This window comes from Mustela putorius, unplaced genomic scaffold, assembly GCF_011764305.1.
Source record: "Mustela putorius furo isolate JIRA1106 unplaced genomic scaffold, ASM1176430v1.1 tig00003834_pilon_pilon_pilon, whole genome shotgun sequence".
Classification (NCBI taxonomy): domain Eukaryota; kingdom Metazoa; phylum Chordata; class Mammalia; order Carnivora; family Mustelidae; genus Mustela; species Mustela putorius.
In genome coordinates this window covers 67,970,826-67,996,325 of record NW_025421987.1, presented here as the reverse complement: position 1 = coordinate 67,996,325, position 25,500 = coordinate 67,970,826, and the positions used below count along the sequence as shown (strand labels likewise).

Below are 25,500 nucleotides of genomic sequence, written 5' to 3'. Positions count from 1 at the left end.
TATATTCCTGACTTGAACAAGGATTATAATTTATTGTATTTCATTTAAACAATAATATTCGGATCTGAGTATATTGACATATATAGAAAAATCCTGATTTGACTTACTTATAAAAGAACAAACAAAAAAACCAATAGTCTTAACTAGAATGAAAAATAAAAACAGAATTCTGTTGTGGGAGACATGATGAAATATAATATAGAATCATTTTTTCATCTTGGATCAAAAATACCATATTAGTGATAAAAGTGGTAAAATTCACACATGGGGGGCACCTGGGTGGCTCAGTGGGTTAGAGCCTCTGCCTTCGGCTCTGGTCATGATCCCAGGGTCCTGGGACGGAGCCTGTATTGGCTCTCTGCTCGGCAGGGAGCCTGCTTCCTCCTCTCTCTCTCTGCCTGCCTCTCTGCCTACTTGTGGTCTTGGCCTGTCAAAAGAATAAATGATTCTTCTCCTACCCACTTAAGCCCCCATGTTGCATCACCACTTCCTCATATCAGGGAGATCATATGATAGTTGTCTTAATCTCACAAAAGAAACTGAGGGTTGCTGGGGGGAGGGGGTTTGGGAGAAGGGGGCTAGGATTATGGACATTGGGGAGGGTATGTGCTTTGGTGAGTGCTGTGAAGTGTGTAAACCTGGTGATTCACAGACCTGTACCCCTGGGGATAAAAATATATGTTTATAAAAAATAAAAAATTTAAAAAAAAGAATAAATGAAATCTTAAAAAAAAATCACATGGCCTCTAGATTACTTAAATATTGTATCAATGTCTATTTCTTGGTTTTGATGATTGTAGAGAGGTTATAAATTAGTTAATGTTACAGAATAAAGGATATTAAAAAAAAACCTCTAGGTATAATGTTTGTAGCTTTTCTGTGAATCAAAATATTTCAAAACTAAAAATTAACATAAAATAGAAAAATCCTATAATAAACTTAATGACAAATCATAACATTTTAAGAAACATGAAAGTATAGAGTATGGCATATTGACCCTAGAAAGGTTAGTTTTTTTTTTCCCTTCGTTTGTATTATCTTCTCATTCTAAATGTCTATACATTTTCTCAGATTTCTATCTTCTTTTCCATTCCTTTAGTGAACTATTCCCCATCCACAACTAATCTCTTGTATGTAATTAGTCCTTGGGAATTAATTACATTTTTTTTTAAATATGGAACTATGTAGGTTTTACAACATAGATTCAAATTCTCAGAGCTTTCAGCATGATTGAATTTGGGCTCAAGTTGTGTGTTTGTGGTTGAGTAGAGGAAAACACTAGTAGGTGGGAAAGCAGGGATATGGAAAGACAGAGAGGAGTATTTAGTACTAATTGAGAAAACAAAGAAGATGTTTGCCTTAGCATGGCATCATCCAACTCAGATCTTCAATTCCTTTTAAATAAAAATGTTTGTTGTTTTTAGATTTTAATGCTAAAATAATTATAGAAACAGTTTTAATATACCACATTAAATTAAATTTAGTATGTGCCTTCATACTTTTTTTTTTTTTTTAGATTTTATTTATTTATTTGAGAGAGAGAGAGAGCATGAGAGGGAAGAAGGTCAGAGCTGGGAGTCTGATGTGAAACTTGATCCCAAAGCTCTAGGATCATGACCTGAGTGAAAAGAAGTTGCTTAGCCAACTAAGCCACTTAGGCGCCCCCTTCATATTATTTCTGAGTAGAACTTTTGTTTACATACATTGGTTTTAATAATCACTACCTACTACAAAGGTTGGCATTATTTTTCCTATTGGCATATTAAAGAGGAAATTAATATGAAATATGAGAATGGTTTGCAAATGTTACATTTACCAAAACACAAACTGAAAAAAAAACAATTGAAAAAATTACTGGTCTGGGGATCTCAAGATATAATAATAATATCCCACCAGAACCCTAAGAACCCTATTATACTTTATTTACAACATAGTCATACTTTACTGAAATTATTTTCAACAATTTTCCTATTTTTTCTTTCTCTGTAGGTTTGGCCAGATTTGCCCAATATAACAATAGATGAAAGTCTAACGGAAGATGAAGCTGTTAATGTAAGTTTACATTGACTGATTACATAAAAAAGAAATTCTGCACTTGGATTTAATGATCACTTTGACCAATAATTCAATTTGAGTATTCTCTTCAAAAAACTGATGGATTATTTTTAAATTTTCTATACCAGACCATATTTAAATCACAAGGTACTTCTATTTTTAAGTTTTTGAGGAGTATCTATGCAGTTTTCCTAAGTGGCTGCACCTCTTCACATTCTCATCAACAGTGCAAAACGATTCCAATTTCTCCATATCCTTTCCACAACTTTTTGTCTTTGTTTTTGGATAATAGCCATCCTAACAGGTGTGAAGTGATATCTCATTGTGTTTTTTGCATTTCCCTGAAGATAAGTGAATATGGGCATCTTTTCATCTACTCGTTGGCTATCTGTATGCATTCTTCAGAGAAATGTCTATCAAGACTTTGCCTATATTTTAAGCAGGTTATTAGGGTTTCTTTCTTTCTTTCTTTCTTTCTTTCTTTCTTTCTTTCTTTCTTCGAGTTCTAAGACTTTTTAATATACTTTGGAGATTCACATGTAATCTGATATATGGTGTTTAAATATTTTCTCTTATTCTGTGGATTGCCTTTCTCTTTGTTGCTTGTTTCCTTTGCTGTGAAGAAACTTTTTTGTTTGATGTAGTCACCTGCTTACTTTTTTGGCTGTGTTTTTGGGGTCATAGATTTATAAAATCTTTGCCAAGACCAATGTCATGAAGCTTTTTCCCTTTGGTTTCCCAAGAAGCTTTTTCAATTTAATGTGTTAAATTTAAGAATTTTCTCCATTTTTGGAGTTATGATTTTTGTGTTATGATGTAAGAAAAGGGTCCAATTTCATTCTTCTGTATATGTATATTGTTTTTCCAGTACCATTTGTTGAAGACACTATCCTTTATCCATTCTGTATTTTTGGCACACTTGTCAATGATCAGTTGACTATATATGTATGGATTGATTGATTTATATGTTCTCTATTTGGCACCATTAGTCTATGTGTGTTTTTGTGCTGCTATCATACTGTTTTTGTTACTGTGGCTTTGGAGTATATTTTGAAATCAGGGTGTGTGATTCCTCGAACTTTGCTCTACTTTTTCAAGATTATTTTGGCTATTCAAGGTCTTTGTAATTCCAAATGAATTGTAGAATTGTTTTTATATTTCTGTAAAGATGAAATTGGGTTTTGATAGAGGTTGCATTAAATCTACAGATTGCTTTGGGTAGTTAATACATTTTCACAATACTAATTCTTCCAATCTATGAACATGGAATATCTTTCTATTTGTCTGTATCTTCTTCAATATCTTTCAGCAAAGTTTTGTAGTTTCCAGTGTACAAGGCTTCCACCTCCTTACTTTTATTCCAAAGTACTTTATTATCTGGGTTGCTGTTGTGAATTGGATTGTTTTCTTAATTTACTTTATTTTCCTAATTTAGTTCCTTGTTAGTCTATAAAAATGCAACTGATATTTGCATATTGATTTTACATTCCATAAGTTTATTTAATTTATTAATTCTAACAGTGTGTGTGTATGCACATGTGTGTGGGAAAGAGAGAGAGAAACAGTTTTTTTTCTGAATGAGCATGATATTAGTTGGGGGTATTTAATATATCATCTTTATTATGTTGAGGTATTTCTTTCTATTCCTAATTTGTTGAGAGTTTTTAAGTTGTCCAGTTCTATCCAAGTCTTTGGAAATGGCAAGATTTCATTCTTTTCTGATAGCTGAGGAATAGTCCATTGTATATGTACATCATCTCTTCTTTATCCATTCATTGTCAATGGACATTTGGGCTCTTTCCATATTCTGGTTATTGTGGAAATTGCTGCTATAAATGTTTGAATACATATTTCCCCTTGAATCACTGTGTTTTTACCCTTTGGATAAATACCATGTAGTGCAATTGGTGGGTCATATGGTTGTTCTAGTTTCAGTTTTTTAAGGAACCTCTATACTGTTTTCAGAGTGGCTGCATCAGTTTGCATTCCCAACAACAGTGTAAGAGGGCTCCCTTTTCTCTGCATCCTTGACAACATCTGTTGTTTCCTAACTTGTTAATTTTAGCCATTCTGACTAGGGTGAGGTGGTATCTCATTGTGGTTTTGATTTGTAGCTTGTGATACCAAGTGGTGTTAAGAATCTTTTCATTTTTCTGTTGGTCACTTGTATGTCTTCTTTCGAGAAATGTCTGTTCATATCTTCTAGCCATTTCTTGACTGGATTTTTGGTTTTTGGGGTGCTGAGTTTGGTAAGTTCTTCATATATTTTGGACACTAGCTCTTTAACTGGTGAGGCATTTGCAAATATTTTCTTCTCCCATTCCATAGGTTGCCTTTTATTTTTTTGACTGTTTCCTTTGCTGTGCAAAATCTTTTTTATCTTGATGAAGTCTCAATAGTTCACTTTTGCTTTTGTTTCTCTTGCCTTTGGAGACATGCCTAGCAAGAAGGTGCTGTGCTTGTGTTCTCCTCCAGGATTTTTGATGGATTCTAGTCTCACATTAGGTCTTTCATCTATTTTAAATTTATTTTTGTGTATGGTGTGAGAAAGTAGTCCAGATTCATTCTTCTGCAAGTGGCTGTAAAATTTTTCCCACACCATTAGCTGAAAAGACCGTTCCCCCCCTGCCCCATTGGATATTATTTCCTGCTTTGCCAAAGATTATTTGACCATAGAACTGAAGGTCCATTTCCAGGTTCTCTATTCCATTCTACTGATCTATGGGTCTTTTTGTGCCAGTACCATATGTGTTTTGTAAATCTCTATATTCCCTACCCTTTTCACTTTCTCTATACACTGGTAAGACTATTCTGGAAGTTATTACATAGACTTAAACTTAAAGTGTGACAGGAGAGTATGCAAGTGATGCCATGTTTTTCAGACTATTTATTTACAGAAGGTCAATCATTTGTTAGCACACAGAATTTGATCTCAGAATATATATAGGTAGGCTGACAAGTAAAGAATTTTTTTGTAGGGAAAGAAGTAAATCATTTCTTCTCTGCTGAGGTGGGAAGGGCTAGGTGTGAGAGAGAAAGGCAAATGGTTGGGGTGGTAAAGCAATATATTGATCCTAGAAGGGCAGAAAGCTGGGTAAACAATTTTTTTAATCCAATTAAACAGACTAAACCAATGCCTTTTCCTTTCCTATCATGCTCCACAAAAGTAAATCTGCATTATAGGACTCTAAGGACACAAAGGCAAAAATTCCCTAATAGTCTAAGAAGCACCAAAAGTATATATCTGTGTTTTGTGAACTTTTTTTTTTTTGACAATCTGTAAGGACCCCAAGGCTTCTCCCTTCTGTCTCCATGTATATTTCTCTCTCTCTCTCTCTCTCACTTTTTTTTTTTTAAATTTGTTATTCTTCATTGTTTTGGTTAGAGAAACATAATGTAGATGCATGCAATTAAATTTGGGATCAGGTTGCTTTAATTATCACCTCTGCACAGCTTGTGAATCTGACAGGTAAATGTCTTAGACATGCATGGTCTCTCTTCTGACTTTCTACATGTTTTTACAGGCCTCCAGAGCTTATGTAGCTTTTCCAGACTTTTTCAGGAATGCCACAGCAGAGTGGTGGGCAAGAGAAATTATAGATTTCTACAATAACCAGATGAGGTTTGATGGTTTGTGGATTGTAAGTAAACGTAAAGCAATATATATTTTAAGTTATTATTGATTTATTTATTATGCAGTTATTATGAAGAATTCTTGCTAGATTCTAATAATTCCAACAAAGTATTTTTTGAAAAATATCCCACTCATTTTTCCATAAAAGGAAACGCCTTTCCATATTCATAGAACTGTAAAATACAGTGTTAGCAATTTATTTTATATATACAGCTGCTATTTTCTAAAGTTTCAGCTTCACCAGGGAACCAAAAAAAAATCTCTTTAAAACTATTTATAAATGCTTATAAACATTTACTTTATTTTTATTCAATGTAGGAATAAATCTCACGTAACTGTCAGTCATTAGTACAAAAAATCATAATCTCTTACAAATGTAGCAAATTACTTTTCAAACAATCTCCTAATTTTAGATGTAACTTTAAAATCTTGGTAGTAAGAGGGGGAGGAGCTAAAATGGTGGAGTATTGGCCACGTTGTGGAAGGTAGGAGGTGCAGAAATGTGGTTTGGGGGAGAAACAATCATAGGTGCTGTTGAGGGGAGGGAGCTTTGGTTTCTGAAAAAGACAAAACAGAGAGGAACATACAGGATCACACAAGGAGAACACTTTCTAAAAGCCATTGGCAGGACAAATGAGAAGGTTTGATTTCCACGAGTTTTTGCAACAAGCAGGGCTCAAAGACCGGAGTTTTAGAGGTCCACAGTGTGTCTGGGATAGAATCCCAAGAGTACTGACCTATTCCTGGAGAAAAGTCAGTCAGATAACCATGAGGCAGATGGTGAGATCTCAGGATTGCCTAAGATCCACTAGGAGAGGCTGTTTATTTTTCTTGGAACACATTTGAGAAGGGTGATATTGCCTCTCTGAGGACATAAGAGCTGACAGGCATGCATCCCCCCCACCCTGCGCCCCTCAATGTAGCACAGGGATACCTGCTAAGTGTGGCCAGCCCAGACACTGGCTGTTTAGTGTGTTTAGCTCCAAATTCCATGCTCCTGCTTCTGGTGCAACTGCCCTTCTGGGTTAAACTTGCATCAACTCCAGCCTTTTGAGACCATCCCTGAGAAGACTAGTGTAGGTACCCACCACAACAGGACCCTAAAGTTTGGAGTTTTAAAAGTCGGTCATCCAGGTTGCAATAGAGACCAAAGTGCACTGTGCTTCTCCAGGCAGGCAAGAACCCAGACACAGATAGTATGGAGACAACAATTTAAAAAATGCTTGGAACACATGAGGAGAAATTATTCGCTCTTCCAAGACGGTCTCCCTGACAGTAGAGGGGAGCAGAACTTCCCTCTCTAGGGACAAAGGAGTTGGCTGGCGCTAATTCCCTGACCTGCCCCTCAACATAAACTACCTCAGTAAATAGCACAATGCCAACTATGACTGCTAACATTGCTTACACCAAGTCCTACCCTCTCTGCACTCCAATGGTACTGCTTTTCTTGGGCAAGTATGCCTAAGAACCAATGCAGTGGACCCCTCTCCCAGAAGATCAGCACAAACCCCTGCCTGCATCATGTCTATTGACCATAGAGTTCTGTAAATCTTCAGTTCTAATGGAAATAACATCAGGTCTCTTTTAACAAGCAGATCAAAGCTCACCTAGTTAAAACTCACCACATTCTGGCCAAGGTCTAAACATTCCCCACTGCAGGCAAGGAAAATCTCCACAGAGAACTGTCTTGAGGGATAGAGCAGCCATAACACAGCAGCAAAGTGTATGTAGCATACACCAGAGACACTTCCTGAATGGAAGACCTTGGACATTATATGATTTCTTTTTCATAAATATGTTATTCTCAGGAACAAGAAACATAACAGACTACCATAAAACACAGAATAAGACAGAAAGCTAGACAAAATGACAAGATGGAGAAATTCATCCCAAAAAGAAAGAACAACAAAAGCTTAGGGCCAGGGGTCTAATCAAAACATACAAATAATATGTCTAATCCAGAATTTAAAGCAACAATAGAAAGATACTAGCTGAGCTTGAGAAAAGAATAAAAGACATTAGGGACAACTATACCTCAGAGATAAAAGAGCTAAAAACCAATCAGGCTGAAATTAAAAATGCAATAACTGAGATTTAAAACTGACTGGATGTAATGACCACAAGATGCAAGGAACAGAGGAATGAATAAGTGATATGGAATATAATATTATGGAAAATGAAGCTGAAAAGAAGAGGGAAAGTAAAGTATTGGATCATGAAAGTGGACTTAGGGAACTCAGTGACTCTATGGTATATAATAACATTTGTATCATAGGAATCACAGAAGAAGAAAAAAAAAGGAGGCAGGTTTATTTGAGGAAATTATAGCTGAAAATGTCTCTAATCTATGAAGGAAAAAGACTTCTAAATTCCAGAAGGCCTAGAGAATTCCCATCAAAATCAACAAAAACCAGCTAGCACCAAGACACCAAGACACAGCATAGTAAAATTTGCAAAATACACAGATAAGGAAAGAATCTTGAAAGCAGCAAGAGACAAAAAAATTCCTTAGCCTACAAGGAAAGACAAATAAGGTTTGCAGCAAATCTACCCACAGAAACTAGGCAGGCCAGAAAAGAGTGGTATGATATATTCAATGTGCTGAATGGGAAAATTCTGCCCCTGAAAATACTCTATCCAGCAAGACTATCATTCAAAATAGAAAGAGAGATAAAGAGTTTCCCAAACAAAAATTAGAGGAGTTTGTGACCACTAAATGCTCTGTAAGAAATATCAAAGGGGTTTGAATGGGAAAGATGAAAAGCAACAAAACTAGAGAGGTCCTGAGAAAATCTCCAGAAACAATGAGGAAACAAGTAATAAAATTGCACTAAATTCACATCTATCAGTAATTACTCTGTAAATGGACAAAGTGCTCCAATCAGAAGACATATGGTGTCAAAATGAATAAAAAACAAGACCCAGGGAAACCTGGGTGGCTCAAACCTCTGCCTTCAGCTCAGGTCATGATCCCAGGGTCCTGGGATCGAGCCCAACATCACGCTTTCTGCTTGGCAGGGAGACTGCCTTTCCCTCTCCCTCTCTGCCTGTCTCTCTGCTTACTTGTGATCTCTGTCAAGTAAATAAATAAAATATTATACAAACAAACAAACAAAACAAGACCCATCTATATGCTAGCTGGATTTTAGAATTAAAGACACCTGCAGATTGAAAGTGAGGGGATGAAGAAATATTTATTATGAAAATGAGCATAAGAAGAAAACCAGAGTAGCCATACTTATATCAGACAAACTAGACTATAAATCAAAGATTGTAAGAAGAGATGAGGAGGGGCATTACATCATAATAAAGCAGTTTGTCCAACAAGATGATCTAACAACTGTAAATACTTGTACCCTCAACTTGGGAACATCCAGATATATAAAACAATAGCAAACATAAAGGAACTCATTGATAATAATACAATAATAGTAAGGGACTTAACACCCCACTTACAGAAATGGACAGATAACCTAAGGAGAAAACCAACAAGGAAATCAGTTTTGAATGACACCCTGTACCAGATGGATATAAGAGATATATTCAGAACATTTTATCCTAAAACAGCGAGAACACACATTCTTTTTGAGTGCACCAGGGATATTCTCCAGAATAGATCACATATTAGGTCACAAAGCAAGTCTCAACAAGTACAAAAAGATTAAGATCATACCATGGGTATTTTCAGACCACAACACTACGAAACTTGAAGTCAACCACAAGGAAAAAAAAAAAAATGGAAAGACCACAAATACAGGGAGGATAAGGAACATCTTGCTAAATAATGATGGGTCAACCAGGAAGTTAAAGAAGAAATAAAAAAAAAAAAAAAATACATGGAAACAAATGAAAATGAAAAAAAGGTTGTCTAAAAGCTTTGGGATGCAGCCAAAAGTGGTCAAAAAAGGAAAAGTATATAGCAAAAAAAGTCTCAAATATAAACCTAACCTTACACCTACAGGAGCTAGAAAAAGAAAAACAAATAAAGCCTAAAGCCAACAGAAGAAGGGAAATAATAAATATTAGAGCAGAAATAAATAATATAAAAATGAACAAACAATAAAAAAAAAAACCTCACAGAAGAACAGATCAATGAAACCAGGAGCTGATTCTTTGAAAAAAAAATAATAAAATTGGTAAACCAGACTTATTAAAAAGAAAAGACAAAGGACTCAAATAAGTAATATTACAAATGAAAGAGGAAAAACAACAACCAACAAACAATACCACAGAAGTATAATTTTAAGAGACAATAATTACATGAGAAATTATATGTCAACAAATTAGACAATTTGGAAGAAATGGATAAATTCCTAGAAAGAAATAAAGTACCAAAACTGAAACAGGAAGAAATAGAAATCTTGAAAAGACTGATAACCAGCAAAGAAATTGAATCAATAATCAAAAATCTCCCAACAAACAAGAGTCCGGGCCAGGTTTCTTTCCAGGAGAATTTTACCAAACATTTAAAGAAGAATATCTATTCTTCTGAAGCTATTCCAAAAAACAGAAATGGAAGAAAAACTTCCAAACTCATTTTATGAGGTGAGGATTACCTTGATTTCAAAACCAGACAAAGACCCCGCTAAAAATGAAAATTACAGACCAATATTCCTGATAAACATGGATGCAAAATTCGCAACAAAATATTAGCAAATTGAATCCAATAGTATATTAAAAGAATCATCTACCGTGATCATGTGGGAAATATTCCTGGGTTGCAAGGGTGATTCAATATTCACAAAGCAATCAATGTGATACACCACATTGATAAAGAAAGGATAAGAACCATATGATTCTTCCCAGAGATGCAGGAAAAAAATATTAACAAATTATAACATCCATTCTTGATAAAGACCCTCAACAAAGTAGGGATAGAGGTAAAATACCTCAACATCATAAAGGCCATATAAGAAAAATCCATAGCCAATAACATCCCCAATGAACAAAAACAGACTTATTCCTTTAAGGTCAGAAATAAAGCAGTGATATCCACTTTCACCTCTTTTATTTAATATAGTACTGGATACCCTACCCTCAAAAAAAAAAAAAAAGATTAAAATAAAAAGATAAAAAAGAAGTAAAAGGCATCCAACCTGGCAAAGAGGAAGTCAAACTTTTACCCTTTGCAGATGACTTCATACTCTATGTAGAAAACCTGAGAGACTTCATCAAAAAATTACCAAAACTTATTCATGAATTCAGTAAAGTCACAGGATACAAAAACAAGGTACAGGGATCTGTTGCACTTCTGTGCACAAATAATGAAGCAGCAGAAAGAGAAATCAAGGAATCAAACCCATTTATAATTGCACCCAAAAACCATAGATACCTAGGAATAAACCTAACCAAAGAGATAAAAGATTTGTACTCTGAAACTATAAAAACTTTTGAAAGAAACTGAAAGAGGACACAAAAACATGGAAAAGACATTTCATGCTCATGGATTGGAGGAACAAATGTTAAAATGTCTATACTTCCAAAAGCAATCTGCACTTTTAAAGCAATCCCTATCAAAATAACACCAACATATTTCACAGAACTAGAACAAACAATCTTAAATTTATATGGAACAAGAAAAGACCTCAAACAGCCAGAAGAATGCTGAAAAGTAGAGCCAAAGATGGTGGCATCAAAATTCTGGGCTTCAAGCTACTTTAAAGCTGTAGTTATCAAAACAGTATGGTACTGGCACAAAAACAGACTCTTACATCAATAAAACAGAAGAAAACACAGAAATGGACACACAAATAATGATCAACTAATCTCTGACAAAATAAGAAAGAATATCTAATGGAAAATGCCACTGTCTTCAACAAATGAAATTGTGAAAAATGGACAGCAAAATGCAAAGTGAAACTTGACAACTTTCTTATACCATGTACAAAAATAAATTCAAAATTGATGAAAGACATAAATGTGAGACAGAAAGCCATCAAAATTCTAGGCAGCAGGCAGCAACTGTTTGACATAGAAACTTCTTACTTGAAGCAAGGGAAACAATAGCAAAAATGAACTCTTGGTACTTCAAGATAAAAAGCATCTGAACAGCGAAGTAAACAATCAACAAAACTAAAAGGCAGCCTATGGAATGGGAGAAGATATTTGCAAATGTCTCATCAGATAAAGGGTTAGTATCCAAAACATATTAAAAAGTTACCAAACTCTACACCCCAAAAAGAAATAACCCAGTTGAGAAATGGGCAGAAGACACAGACGTTTTTCCAAAGAGACAAACAAATGGCTAACAGACACATGAAAAGATGCTCAACATCACTTGGTATCACAAAACTACAAGTCAAAACCATAATGAGATACTACTTCACACCTGTCAGAATGTCTAAAATTAGCAACATAGGAAAGAACAGGTGTTGGTGAGGATGTGGAAAAAAGGGAACCCTATTACACTGTTGGTGGGAATTCAAACTGGTGCACCCATGCTGGAAAACAGTATGAGAGTTCTCAAAAAGTTAAAAAATAGACCTATCTTATGATCCAGCAATTGCACTACTAAGTATTTACCCAAAGGATATAAAAATACTGATTCAAATATTTATAACACCATTATCAACAATAGCCAAATAATGGAAAGAGCCCAGTTGTGCATTGGCTGATGAATGGATAAAGTGGTATGTGTATGTCTATATATATATATAGACACACACAATGGAATATTACTCAACCACAAAGAAAAAAATGAAATCTTGCCATTGACAAAAAGATGAATGTAACTAGAGACTATTATACTAAGTGAAATAAGGCAGTCAGAAGAAGAAAATACCATATGATTTCACTCATATGAGAAATTTAAGAAATGTAACAGATGAATATGTGGGAAAAAAGAGAGGCTAACCATGAGACTTTACTGCAAAGAGCAAACTTAGTGTCGCTGGAGGGCAGGTGGGCAGAGGGATGGTTTAAATGGGTGATGACTATTAAGGAGGGCATTTTTGCTGAGCACTCATGTTGTAGTTGAGTTATGGATCACTAAATTCTATACTTAAAAAATAAAAGTAAAAAAAAAACGAAATAAATATTCTGTGTGTAAACTGTATTTTCTTATTTTAGAAAATCACATAAAATTGTATTTTTGGAAAAAAAAAACAGTTGATTGAAGGCTCTAGAGCAGGAGTGGAGAGAGGACATGGGAGAATATACACATTATAGTTTAATTTTATGTCTAGAAAACAGAAAATTTACTTAAAAATTTTTTTTTTTTTACTTATTTATTTGACGCACAGAGATCACACGTAGGCAGAGAAGTAGGCAGAGAAGCAGGCAAAGGGAGAGAAGAGGGAGGAAGCAGGCTCCCTGCCGAGCAGACAGCCCAATGCAAGGCTCAATCCCAGAACCCTGAGATCATGACCTGAGCCGAAGGCCGAGGCTTAACACACTGAGCCACCCAGGAGCCCCCAGAAAATTTACTTTTTATTTATATTCTATCTATAGAGAAATATAGGGCATTTTGTGTTTTACAAAAGGGGTCATGAAATGTAAAAAAGAAAAACAGATAAATTAAATATTTTAGTATTAAGATACCTTATAGTTTTGCTCCTTAGAATAGTGAATGTGCTCAAATATGCTTCTTTAATTTATTGGCTCTCTGAATTATTTCCTTTGAGAATATATGTTCTAAATTTTTAAATTCACTCTTCTCTCTTTAAGGACATGAATGAACCATCAAGTTTTGTACATGGAACAGTCAGCAATCAATGCAGAAATAAAGAGTTAAATTATCCACCTTATTTCCCAGGTACAATATTGTTGCTATACCTTTGATGGTATTGGTATTTATTTATCTGGTTTATATACCTTATAATGTAGGGAATAGGTTTCACATTTGTAATTCCCACTACCCATCTATACATTGAATCATAACTCAACCCATTACCAAAACTATTTAACATTATTTTTAGAAGAAAAATCAAGAAATATGTTTTATTTATATGAACATACTCCTAACTAAACATGCTTAAAATTGTTACTTTGAGTTTCTTGAGAATATTCTAAGTTTTGAAAATTCTCAATAATTCTTAAAATTAAAAAAAGAAACTTTTATGGAGTTTTCTTTTTAAATCTTTCTTCATTAGGAAAAAAATGAGAGAATACCAATAGCATTTCTTTGGTTGTCCCTGACCCAGATAAAAGGGGTCCAGTCACTCAATATTCATCCTCATACTCTCATGTTCATAAACTCTTGACACCTAAAGTTATGGCAAAGATCTGAAAAAAGGCATCTTTATCTGAGAAAAAGTGGATCAAAAAATAGTGCTGTTATAGCGCTTGTCCAGTTCTTACCCCCAGGGCTTTGTGTTTCCAAATGGATTTTTAATAAAAATTTATTTAATCAGTATGTCTCAAAAAATAGTAGACTTTTAGTAATACCTTTTTTTCAGGTTTTTATTAATTCATGTTAATTGGTAACATTTTTGTTGCACTAAATGTTACACTAAAATTTTTGGTAACATTTATTAATTCATGTTAATTGGTAACAGTTTGTTGCTCTAAATGTTACCTTAAAATTTTTCATGTTTTTCAGTCACAATTGTAACTATAGTCACTTACAGTTGCAGATTTTTTTCATTTTTAATTCGCAGAGATGAAGTGTGCAAATGATTAAAAATCAATATTATTTTAAAACAATGATTAATGCTTTTGTCACAAGAATTTATAGATATGATTTACATATTTGCAAACAGGGTACTTTATAATACATTGATATTTTTCCATTGATTCTCCCCAGAACTCACAAAAAGAACTAATGGATTACATTTCAGAACTATGTGTATGGAAACCGAGCAGATTCTTAGTGATGGATCATCTGTTTTGCATTACGATGTTCATAATCTGTATGGATGGTCACAAATGAAACCTAGTTATGAGTAAGCAATGTTCATAATTATCCTTTTTGACTCTTCATTGTGTTCTAGAAGTAAATTTAATGTTTTACCTACTTTAAGAGTTTTTCCCTGCTGACCTTATCTGATAGCACTTTCCTTCCCAATGCTGTCTGTAACTTACTTTGTCTTTTATGGCACTTATAATTATTGTGTTTCTCTCGCTATCTCTTTCTTTTCCTTTCTCTTCATTTATATCATTATATCATTGTTTTAAATTTTCATCCCATTCCAAAAGCAATTCTGAACAATTTTATTTTATCCTTCACTAGCTCATAATAGTACAGTGATTAATAAATAAATAGGTGCTCAATAAATGGTTGTGAATGAATAAATGAATAAATAATATATAATTGATGTCATTAATTAAGACATTAAAGTTTGGTTAAATCTGTTGTTTAAATCCATAGCAACCAATTTAGAATATGTGAAAGTGAACTTTATTTAATGTCCACAATAAACAAACTTTTATGTGAGGCCAGTGATGATGGAACACAAATCATTCTTTGAATATCAAGTCTTCATTAACACTGTCCAGTAAGACTTCTTTTTGTAATGATAGAAATTTTTTATAATTCTGGGTTATCCAATATGGTATCTACTATCCATGTAAAACTGTTGAGGAATATGGCTAGTGTGACTCAGAAATGGTATTTTATTGTATTTTATTTTTTAAGATTTTATTTATTTATATAATTGAGAAAGAGTGCAAATGGAAGGATGGGCATAAGAAGAGGGTGAAAGAGAGAATCTCAAGCTGACTCCTTACTGAGTATGGACCCTGATGTGGGGTTTACTTAATTCACAACCCTGAGATTATGACCTGAGCTGAAGTCAAGAGTTGGATGCTTAACCAACTGAGTCAGCCAGTCATCCCCAGAAATGGAATTTTAATTTTTTAAAATTGTAACAAATTTAAATTTAAGTTGAATACTCCCATGTGGCTAGTGTACACCATGTCACACAGTGCAACTCTAGGTCAATGGCTCTTAACTACACAGTATAATCACCTGGAGATTTTTTTAAAAAATGTATTTATTTAATTAGTTTGTAGTATACCTAAGATCTGAATTTTTAAAAATTTTCCAGGTGATTCCAATGAGCATGTATCTATAGTATATGACTGGAGTTGGTAAAAGAATGAAAAGCATTTTGGAGTAAAATGTATGGGTAATATTTCCTCAGTTAGTGAAACATGCTTATCTTAGCATCATACTTCTCAACCTGAAAGAGGTGAATTATCTAAGATATTATTCCATGAATGTATGACAGTAGATTTGTTCAACAAATTCTAATGCAGGGACACTAAAATCATGTAGAAAGACTATGAAATGTAATTTTTAAGAGTAAACACATTGATCTTCAATAGTTTTTTTTTTAATTGGGACAAATCTTTCTTTAAATTTATCCTACTGGTACATAGTTTTGGAGCACAGTTATTCTCATTTTTTGTCCTCAGCTAACCAAATTTTTATCATAAAAATACAGATATTAAAAAGAACAAAATTACTGAGAACTGACTGATAATCTTGGTGACAAAATTTACCCATTTTGAGATGAAACTATGTAGTTTAAGGGAAACTGAAAAATCATTTCTTCACTGAGGTAGTAATTTGAACTTCTGGAACACATGTCATGGTTCTAACACACTGTGGGATGCTTAATAAATTTAAGGAAATGTAGGTAAATTTCTAAATAGTTGATATACAAAGATTTAGGAAAATTTAGGGATATGTAAAATATATTTTACTCTTTTTTTTTTTTTTTTGACAGAGAGAGAGAGGGATGACAAGTAGGCAGAGAGGCAGGCAGAGAGACAGAGGGGAAAGCAGGCTCCCTGCTTCCGAGCAGAGAGCCCGATGCGGGACCTGATCCCAGGACTCTGAGATCATGACCTGACCTGAAGGCAGAGGCTTAACCCACTGAGCCACTCAGGCGCCCCAAAATATATTTTACTCTTAAATAACAAACATTATGAAGAAGAGATCGTCACAATCTTCCAAAGAACATTTTTTTAAAATTTAAAGTCACAATACATTTCTTTAATAGTATTAATTTTGCTCCTATTCATAAAATTTTCAATAAAAATGTCAACCACATTTGTTATTTAAATTATACAGAGTAATGAATTTTAAATGTTGAGTTATATAATAGCTCAATTTACACATAGCCCTAGACTTTCATGTTTTAGATATTTTCTTGATATTTATTTTTTTCAGTTACATTAGTAAAAAATGTTGAACTTTCAGGAATTTCAGAGATTAAATATAATCTATATCTTTAAAAACCTTGACAAATGTAAAAGAACAGTATAAATAATTACATTTACATTGAAGTGAAGGATGGATAGTAAGGACTTTTTATTACTCATTGGGGAAAAGTGAAAGGATTAAAAACAAATTTTTTTTCTTCAAGTTATCCAAACTATAGCATTCATTTTATCATTCCTTTTTTTTTTTTTTTTTTTTTTTTTTTTTTTGATGCTGCTTTTGTCTTTCAAAACTGGTGCAGGTTTAACATGCAACTAGTTTTTGCTACTGTCCTCTTCACTAAACATGTCACAAACAAAAAAAAAAAAAAAAAAAAGCAAGGAAAGAATACAATGAATGGACTCAGAAACAGGAGATAAATAATCAGCTTGAGAAACTGCAGTTTTAGAGGAAGGACCTTGGATATCAGTGGCAAATGAAGTTCCCATACAAAAATTTCAGCCTTTCAATAGCTCTCTTTCTCTTATTTAAAATTCAATGTTGAACTGGAAAAAAGTCTGTGCTTCTAATGTAAGAATAATTACACTATAAAAATTACCTCAAATTGTGTTCAAATTCCAAACAATTATCCAAGTATTTTATATCTATATATTCTGTATTTTCAACTTCAACAATACCTTGAGTGACTTTATAGATTATTATATATTTTTCATGAGAGGGGATGTAGAAAAATCAAAATCTTTATCTCCATCTGGACAAAAGGGAGGTTTGGTGTTAAATATGTGATTTTTAAGTAAATCCCCCAGATTTTTGTAATCATAATTTTGAATGGAATAAAAAAATCAATAGATACAATTTATTTTTTCAGATATTCCTATAGACTTTTTTTCCCAAAAATTAAGATATTTTTAGAAAGTTTTTAAATTCTTTTAAAAATGCTAATGGAAGCAACTATAAGCACAGAATAAAAATACTTCCCTAACACAACATTAAAATCCTTTCTATGTTAGATTTTGCAAAATCAACTGATAACAAAGGATAAGCTGTCCTACAGGTGAAAAATGTTTCTTAAATTTAAGCTATATTCATTATGACTAAACTATTTGTATAGTTGGAACATGTCAAAAATATTTGGAAAATATTTATAGTGGTGAGACTTTTAAATTATATCTCTAGTAGTTGCAAGTGATTTCTCAAGAGTTTTGTTCCCCAATATTCTCTGAATGGTTACAGAGGAGATTCTTCTAAGGTCCTTAAGAGAAAATTATTATGAAAATAATTAACAAAATTCTTCTCAACCAGAAATCTAGCAAAACATTTGTTCAGTTATTGATTTAAAGTCTCAGTAAAAAAAAAAAAAATGTTGCATACAGCAGGAAAAAAAGGAATTCTTTAAGAATGTATATTTCATGGGGCCATCTGGGTGTCTCAGTAAGTTAAGCATCTGCCTTCTTCTCAGGTCATGATCCCAGGACCCTGGGATCGAGCCCCATGTAGGGATCTCCACTCAACAGAAGCTTGCTTCTCTCTCTCCCTGGCTTTCCCCCTGCTTGTACTCTCTCTCTCTCACTGTCAAATAAATAAATAAAATCCTTTATTTTTTTTAAGATTTTATTTATTTATTTGACAGAGATTACAAGTAGGCAGAGAGGCAGGCAGAGAGAGAGGGGGGAAGCAGACTCCCCACTGAGCAGAGAGCCTGATGTGGGGGCTCGATCCCAGGACCCTGAGATCATGACCTGAGCCGAAGACAGAGGCTTAACCCACTGAACTGCCCAGGCACCCAATAAATAAAATCTTAAAAAAAAAGAATACACCATAAGTGACTCTTAATCTCACAAAACAAACTGCCCAGGCACCCAATATGGACATTGGGGAATGTGATCTTGAGTGCTGTGAAGTGTGTAAACCTGGTGATTCACAGACCTGTACCCCTGGGGATAAAAATATATGTTTATAAAAAAATAAAAAAATTAAAGTCCAAAAAAAAAAAAAGGCAAAACAAACAACAAAAAAAGAATACATATTTCTTGAATGTGAATATATTAGGAATTTGGGACCTTAATCTTTATAAATAGTTTTTATATTAGTTAATTAAAATTAATTTTGTTTGCAAATGAACTAACCTTAGAATATACATTTTCACATATATTTTTAGATTGATCATCGGTTTTTTTATTCTCTATATAAATAATCATTCATTTCTTGTTAAATGTCAGCAAATATATATATGATGTGTGTTAAATATATTAATGTTCCTAAATAGACTATATACTCATATTTATGGTAGAAAATGAAACAATGAAAATAGTTTTCTTGTATGATCTTTTTAAAGATGGACATACATGCAAGTAGGAAATTTTAAATTAGCAAATACAATGTGGTCTTTATTATTAATAGATGGTTAAATATATCATCCTATGTCCATTGAAAACACTTTTAGTTTCCTATAATTTTGACCTGATATATTCATTAATACAAAACTGTCTTGAGCTACTAGTTTATCCCAAGCACTATATTAGGCGCAAAAAATAGAAGAAGATTAAGACATTATCTCTAACTTCAAGAATCTCAAGATCTCACTGAAGAAACTTTATGTATAAAGAAATCAGAACAAACACTGTGGTCCAAAATGATTGTGAAGTGTGCCCAATTAGCTATTTGCAGTATTTTTTTTTCTGAGTAGTTCTGTACTCCTTATTCATATGCAATTTATTTTAAATAATATAAAAATAAACACTTTACTTCCATTAATATTGGGATATTTTCTACTTCAGATGCTTTTATAGTATCACACAGAAAGAGATGCAGATAATATAAAATAATACATTATTATATATTTTTTAGCACTATACTATGTTTTAAAATGAATAGTAGTAAGTCACTGAAGTCTCTTCAAAGATTGAGTAGGGGTAAAAAGAAAAAAAAATATATGAGGTAATTTGTAAAATTCATTCTCTTGAAATCTGGCTTTGGTTAGATTCTGTACTTGGAATAGAACAACTAGTTTTATTTTAAACACCCAAAAAACCTTGCTCACTTTAATCTACCTTCTCTAAAACAGAGAGTATTGTGGCAAAGAGTCTCTGTAGAGTGATATGGAGGTTAAGTGTTGACAAGTTATAACTGAGAAGTATTGGAACAACCAATATTTAGAGCCTAGACCTTTATTCAAGAGAACACAGTTAAATAGAATAAAATGAGGTCATAAAAAAAAACTTAAGCTATAACTATTTAGTTGATTTAATAACTTCAGTAGTTAACTTGTATTCATTGAACAAAGAAACAAAGGCTACTTAAGCATGTCAGTCTAGTAAATGTTGGAAGGGAAAGAACAAGTTTTAGTAACAGACAACAAAAACACCACACACACACACACACACACACACACACATACACACTTTTTTTTTTAATGAGGTGTTCATAAATAGAAATATCTGGAAATACCTCATGTGAAAATTCTCCATCTATTTTAGTGCATTGCAGAAGACAACTGGCAAAAGAGGAATTGTTATTTCTCGTTCCACATATCCTACTGGTGGACAATGGGGAGGGCATTGGCTTGGAGACAACTATGCACAATGGGACAATTTGGACAAATCAATCATTGGTATGTGAGTCACCATCTATATCATTACGCTATTGAGTTTTCCTTTAGGTATTCACTTTTGCAGGAACTAGATACTCACTTTTGCAGGTATTCACTTTTGCAGGTACTAGTTCGATATACCTTATAAGTTCTTTTGAGAAACATACTTTTGCATCATATTTTATAACAAATAGCATGATGAAAAGAGAGTGGACTAGAAAGTAGGATCTGGGATGTGTTATAGAAACTAATGATATCTACCTAGTTTATTTTGAGGAAATAATTTCATTCTTTTTGGTCTCAGTTCCCTGGGAAAGGTCAGGAACTGGGGAGGATAATATCTAGAGCTAAGAATAGAAATGGATAGAAATTCTAGATTCTAGGGAATAAGAATACTCATAGATGCTAAAGAATGGAACACTTCAAGCCACATTTTTAAGGAGTCTTTTGACAGTCGGGTAAATAGTAAATAAGACGTTATTATTTTAAAGGGGGAAATGGATAATTTTCTGTTTGAGATCTAGTTTTAAAAATTCTTTTACTGTTTACATTAAGATTCAAGGAAAACAATCAGTGTTTTTTTTTTTTTTTTTAAAGATTTTATTTATTCACCTGACAGAGAGAAATCACAAGTAGGCAGAGAGGCAGGCAGAGAGAGAGAGAGGAGGAAGCAGGCTCCCTGCTGAGCAGAGAGCCCGACGCGGGACTCGATCCCAGGACCCTGAGATCATGACCCGAGCCGAAGGCAGCGGCTTAACCACTGAGCCACCCAGGCGCCCAACAATCAGTGTTTTACAAATACTACTTTGAAAGGAGAGCTGGGATATCACATGAATCCTATATTACTGAAGAGGTTTCAGATGATTTTATTTAATAAAGATGATTTTTTATTTCCCAAATGATGAGAGCCTTGGTTAAATAATTACATAGACAGCTGTTTATTAAAAAAAAATTAAACCAAGGAAAATACTACCACTTTTTTCTCATACTGTAATGTACTTATAACCATTTTGTGCTCTAAATGTACCAACTTGAAAGTCACAAAGAAGCATAGTATTTTATTTTTATAAATGTCATTAACACTATAACATAAAAAACTTGAATAGTGTAAGAGGAAATGATAGAAAGGTATATGAATAATCTGAAAACTGTATCATTGGATTAGGTTATTAGAAATAAGACATCTTTATAAATAGAAAAAATCAAATATCAAAATATATGAAAAAGTAGCTTTCTAAGATTTTTCCTGATTTTTTTTTTAGGTATGATGGAATTTAGTCTCTTTGGAATCTCATATGTAAGTATTTCTATTCCTTTTATCTTTATAACTTACAAAGATTAAGAAACAAACCATTAAAATTAAACATCACAATATGTTTTAGACTGGAGCAGATATTTGTGGTTTCTTCAACAATTCAGAATATGAGCTCTGTGCCCGCTGGATGCAACTTGGAGCATTTTATCCGTACTCAAGAAATCACAACATTGCTTTTACTAGGGTATGTAGTTACTACATTTACTCTCATTCCTTTCCCCCTACTAACTTTGGAAGTTTTTAAATAGAATTCACCCTCTGCACTACAGGGGAAGGGAGGGAAAACTGAATGAGAAGAAATCAGAGAAGGAGACAAACCATGAGAGACTCTGAACTCAGGAAAACAAACAGCGTTACAGATGGGAGTGCAGTGTGGGGTAACAAGGTGATGGGTATTAGGGAGGGCACATGTTGTGATGTGCACTGGGTCTTATACACAATTAATGAATCGTTGAACACTACGTCAAAAACTAATGATGTACCAAATGTTAGCTAATTAAATATAATAATAATAAACAAAAATCATCACAAATAAAGAATTCACCCTATCAGGCTGATTTTCAATGCATACTTTGTATGAACCTCTTTACATTTACTTAAGGCATCTGAGCTCATTGCTTTCAGAATTTTCTGATTTGGGTTACTTTATACTTTGGACTTTAGAACTTGGTTAGCTGACATACTTACTGCTGTTCTGTATAATTTTGGAATAGTCAGGGGAGAAAAAAAACCCGCTTCTTGAACTTCTTTCAACTGAGACAAAACAATTTAAAAAACAGCTTCAAACTAAATAATCAGGGAAAAGTCATTTGAAATACTACTATCAGTGTATGAAAATGAGCAGATTTAAAAGGCAAATGTTAAGATAATGAGTTGAGAAATCGAGAAAAAAAAAGAAAAAGGAATTATGGGGGCTAATTCTTGTGTTGTGGCACAACTCTCCATGTTACTAAATTGTCTGAAAGAAATTTTTGGAAAAGAGAGGTGACAATATTAAAAGTTATAGAAATGTATTAATAATTAGAGGCAACACCTAATTAAGTGCTAAATTTTGTGATATTGACTTTTAGTGAAGTGCAGAGAAAAGATGAATTATCAAAATGCACCTCATGGAAAAGTTGCAGATAGAGCTGGTCTTTGAAGGATGGGTTCTAGCAGTAGTAACTGAGTGGTGGAGCTTATCACGTGCTGTGAAATCTTTTTGTCCATCCTGGGAAGTGTTAGAGGGAAGGATATATTTTAGAAAATGAAAATCTATATAAGGATAGAAGGCAGTATGAGACTACATTTTGGAAGAAAGTTTGGCAATAACATAACTTGTTGGAATAAGAATAACTTGCTGTCAATAATGCAATTTAGGAAGCTGTAACATTGGAAGAGTAAAATGAATCAATAAAAACCTGCACAGGGATTTATTCAACAAGTATTTATTAAGAGTCTACCATTTAATATTTATAAATTCCCTGCCCCATGATTCATATAATGTAGGCAGGATAGAGATAATAGGCAAATATGTATATGTAACTGTGTATGTATAGCCAGATATAAATAAATGCATATGAGGGAAAACAGTGAAAGCTAAAGTGATAGGGATTTATGAGGACTCAGTTTTAGAAGCAGTACCTAGGAAGGTCCTCTTGCTTGAAATGACTTAAGCGTTAGAGTGGAGACTTGAGTGAAGCACAGCAACCAAAACCAATATAAGGATATGGGAGAGAATTCAGGTAGAGGGTGCAAGTGAAAACCTCCAAGATGGGAGGTGGCTGGAGTTTTGGAGAAGATGAAATGGAGGAAGAAAAAACTGAGGAAGTATTTTTAAATAAAAATCTATGGAACAGAAGCCTCAACTTAAGTTCAATTATGAGGTAGTATAATTGAATTTAGGGATGCACAGTTTAGAATTAAGTTCTTCTGTATTGTTAAAATTGAAATAATGTCAGCGAGGTCAGTAAGTTAAGAGATGATTTTTACCTCTTCTTATCTTGGGAAGTGGTAACAATAGGATCAGTTACTGTTTACTAATTTTTGAACCACTTTACTTTCAAGGTTTTGCCTATTTTAACATTATTTTCCATATAACAATGGTAACAGTCATCATAAAGCTTTTACTACCAAAATCTAAAAAAAGTTGGCATCTGTATGGATATGGCATAGTTCTTAATACCATCATTCCTATTGATACCAGCAAAAAACATGGAAAGTATTGCCCCCTGGAGTTATGTGGCAGCCTGTTTTTTCCCTAGTACAAATTAAAATGTAAAATATGAATCACTGTCCCTACTATATTTTAACCAGTAAATGCAACGTGTTTTTTTTTTTTTTTTTAGAGAAAGAGAGAGCTGTGCAAGTGGGCGGAGGGGCAAAGGGAGAGAGACAGAATATTAAGCAGGCAACATGCTCAACACAGAGTCTAATGGGGGGCTCCATCCCTTGACTCTGAGGTAATGACCTGAGCCTAATCAAGAGTTGGAGGATTGGAGTCCCTGTGTGACTCAGTGAGTTACCTATCTGCCTTTGGCTCAGGTCGCGATCCCAGGATCCTGGGATTGAGCCACATAGGGCTCTGTCCTTAGCAAAGAAACTATTTCTCCCTTTTCCATCTGACCCTCCCTCTACTCATGCTCTCTCTCTGTCAAATAAATATATAAAATCTTTATTAAAAAAAAAAGTTGGATGCTTAACGGACTAAGTCACTCAGGTGCCACACAACATTTTGAACAGGTTTTAATCTTTGCAGTGTTAATTTTCGTTTTTACCTTGAGTGAATATTCCAGAGGAGACTAGGGCATGCCCTTCTTTCTTATTCAGAATTAATTAGGTCCTCTCTTTCTCCTATTCGATTAATTCTTTCATATCATAATTTATCCATTTCTCATGAGAACACACAGTGTGGGGGCATCACCAAAATGAGCTCTGCATGTCTATATCGGCTTTTGTACAGCATTTTATTTCTTTTCTAGTCTTTTCATCCCTATACTGATAATCACCATGATTGACAATGTATTTGCTACCTATTCAAATATGAACTGCTTTTTACATATGTTCATCTAAAGTGAATCAAGCTATTTGCATTTTTAATTAAAATATGTTCTTTCTTCATCATATGAGATAGAAATATTACTGCATAAGATCTTTGTGATATTTGTGAAGAAAGTATATACCACATGCAATGAATGAATATTATTTTCTACTTTTTATTCTCCAATCATGTATTTGAAAATTATGATTTAAACAAGGACAAGAGCTTATGACTATTTCATTCTGCTTTGTTTCAGAGACAAGATCCTGCTTCCTGGAATGCAACTTTTTCTGAAATGTCAAGGAATATTCTAAATATTAGATACACTTTATTGCCTTACTTCTATACACAGATGCATGAAATTCATGCTCATGGGGGCACTGTTATTCGACCCCTTTTGCATGAGTAAGCACAAATTCTTCTTTTTTTTTTTTTTGCCAAAAGGGGACAAATTTCATTTAATTTACTCAGTAATCTCATAAAGTGTAGAATATTTGAAATTGGAAGTGTTTTCATTGCTATTTTAATTTAAAATTTGGGTTAATAAACATTTACATAAATAAGTATTAATAAACAGGGTGGTAATAAAATAAAACATTAATCAGTTATTGAAAAGTTATAATTTTTATAATTACTATATTCCTAGTGTTTCGATTTATATATCTTTTTATATTGAATATTTTAAAAATGAAGGCAAGTAATATTATCTCTACACAATTATTTGATTAATTGAAGTTAGTAACAGTTAAGTAAATCTACCATATATATGTATGCCTAACTG

General features: G+C 33.4%; 1 protein-coding gene across 1 annotated transcript in view; it reads left to right on the top strand.

The window, feature by feature from the left end:
• Positions 1 to 25,500, top strand: part of SI (sucrase-isomaltase) — a 99,286-nt gene that overhangs the window by 60,682 nt on the left and 13,104 nt on the right. The window contains 8 exon segments of the mRNA XM_004774414.2: positions 1,990 to 2,052; positions 5,580 to 5,696; positions 13,355 to 13,442; positions 14,433 to 14,571; positions 20,273 to 20,406; positions 21,648 to 21,682; positions 21,768 to 21,884; positions 24,976 to 25,124. Coding sequence (XP_004774471.2) covers positions 1,990 to 2,052; positions 5,580 to 5,696; positions 13,355 to 13,442; positions 14,433 to 14,571; positions 20,273 to 20,406; positions 21,648 to 21,682; positions 21,768 to 21,884; positions 24,976 to 25,124 — 842 coding nt within the window.